The sequence below is a fragment of the Apaloderma vittatum genome, unplaced genomic scaffold (genome assembly GCF_000703405.1).
Source record: "Apaloderma vittatum isolate BGI_N311 unplaced genomic scaffold, ASM70340v1 scaffold27396, whole genome shotgun sequence".
Classification (NCBI taxonomy): domain Eukaryota; kingdom Metazoa; phylum Chordata; class Aves; order Trogoniformes; family Trogonidae; genus Apaloderma; species Apaloderma vittatum.
Window position 1 is genome coordinate 8,927 of NW_009721688.1, and position 2,207 is coordinate 11,133.

General features: G+C 51.4%; 1 protein-coding gene across 1 annotated transcript in view; it reads right to left on the reverse strand.

Annotated features, from left to right (window-relative positions):
* Positions 1-1,765: 1,765 nt before the first annotated feature.
* FAM212B (family with sequence similarity 212, member B) overlaps positions 1,766-2,207 on the reverse strand; it is a gene marked incomplete at its 5' end in the record, with an annotated part of 1,169 nt that continues 727 nt past the window's right edge. The window contains one exon of the mRNA XM_009871502.1: positions 1,766-2,206. Within this exon, the coding sequence (XP_009869804.1) occupies positions 1,766-2,206 (441 nt within the window). The remainder of the gene's footprint in view (position 2,207) is intronic.

A 2,207-nucleotide genomic window follows, 5' to 3' on the forward strand; every position in this document is an offset into this window, starting at 1 on the left:
GGGGACTGAGGCTGGTGCAGGGGAAGCTGTTTCTCTCTTGTGCTACTGCTTATAGAAAGCTTCCTGTCATCTTCCCTGACCCTGGGAAGGGTCGGTGGGAGCTAGGAGGGTGTATTTGAAACAAAGAGGGGGAACTGCTGATAAAAAAGGAAAGCAAAATGCTTTAGAAACAGCCCTTTGGCATTCTTGGAAACAAAGGGGGAAAACAACAAGATGTCAAGTCTGTGAGGAGGAGAAACAAAAGCTTGCCTTCAGCTCAGGTTCCTGAAAAAGTACTGAGCGTGGTGCTGAGCATAGCTTTCAGATGCTGACCCGCTTGTCTCCTTGTATGGGCAGAAACAGGGCTTGTCTTGTGCCTATATTTAATTTGCAAGGGAAAAAAAATCTCTCTCCATGCCTCTGCTCCATGGGTCTTTCTGTCTTGGGAAGTTACAACAGGAATAGAATTGCACGTTTAAAAAAAACCAAAAATACTACCACGGCTTGCACATAAGCCCTTCCTAAACTTGGAGTGAGCGGAACAGGTTTTTGCAACACAACACTGCTGCGCGCACGGAGCATCTGTGGCTCCCGGCTGGTGGAAATGGGGGGGACCCCAGAGCAGCCCATCTCGGCCGGGGGGCTCTGTTCAGAACCGCTGGGGCCTGGCAGGGACCTCTTGGCTGTAGCTGCCCTCCCCGGCATGATTTATAACCTCTCCTTGGATGGAAACTCTCCTGGCCGCTCCCCAGACTCCCCGGTCCGGGCTGGGAACAGGCTGACACGACCCGCGGGTGCTCCCTGCTCCGACCCCCGACCCTTGGGGAAGCCCCAGCAGCTTCTGCCCTGGAGAAAAGCCGGACCGAGGGGGTGCCGGGATGGAGACGGCCCCGCTGGACACGGACAACACTTTATTGGTAACTCTCGGAGAGCCGGACACTGAGGAACCTGGTTCGGTTTGTACACAACAGCGACAGGAAACAACAACAAACGCCTGTTGCAACTTTGTATCTCAGAGCAACCCCAACAGTGAACGTGGAAACATTGTATCTGGTGCGACCGGTGGGAAAAAGGGCTTGCGGGGAGAAGCAAAACTCGCTGAGAGCTCGAGGGTGACAAATTTCCATGAGCGGAGCCTTGTGTCCTGCTGGTTTCACTGGCAGAGGCAGAAGAGATGCTGGGAAAGCAACAGAGATGCAGTTTTGGGGAAAGCCCCGCGGCTGAAGTGCAACACAGCTGGGGCTCAGCACCCCACTTAGCAATGGTTCAAGTCTTGTAAATTCAAACTTATTTCTTTCCATTTAAATAACAAGTGCTTCAGGTATCCTTGAACTGCCTAGCTTATAACCCAATTTTAAGTGCACACAAGCAGGAATAGGGTTTTTTTTTTCTTAAAAAACTATATATATATTTGCACACTCATACACACACATGCACACGGTGAATTTTGTGCTGCAATTATTTTAACCAGAGAGGAGGGAATGGGCCCACAGTGGCTATCGTAAGCCAGGAGCCAGTAGTCTGTGGCACCGCTCACCCTAAAGCTGCTAAAAATTCTGATTATTTTTGCAAGTACCAGTCCCCAAAAACCTCGCCATGTGTGGCTGCATCGACTGCTGCTCAGGCTGCCACAGGCAGCTGGAGCCAGCAGTACATGTTGCAGAGGACTCCTCTTTCAGCTCAGTCCTTGCTGGGAGCTCGAGGGTCTCCTGAGAAGAAGTGTGGGGCCTCCAGCTCCTCTCCAGTGTGAAACAGATGCTCCTCAGAGCAGAGAACACTGACAAACTCAGACCCAAACAGCTGTGTTGATGTCAAACCCAGACTGGGTGCAGTCTATGGTCTCATGGACTTTCTTGGTGCCAATTTTGGGTTTCTCGCTATTGCTTTCTGCCTTCGAGCACCTCTCCGCTTTGCCGTGATGGTTCTGGATGTTCCCATGAAGCGGAAAGTAAAATGTCCCTTTAAGTTTGTTCATCTTTTTGGATCTCTTAGAAATTTCGGGCTGTTTATCTTCAGGCGGAAGCCAGCAAGGTTTCTCCTTGAGAAGCCTGTCTCGATCGGGCCGGACGCTTCTCAGGAACTTCTTGAAGATGTTGGCCGTGAGGGAGAACTTCCTGCAGAGCTCCTGGGACCTGCTTGTGGGGAGGGACGCCTCGCTCTTCTCCCCTTTCTTATCCAGCTCCGGCAGATCCAACCAGTTCCCAACCAAGTCTGCAAAGATGTTATCC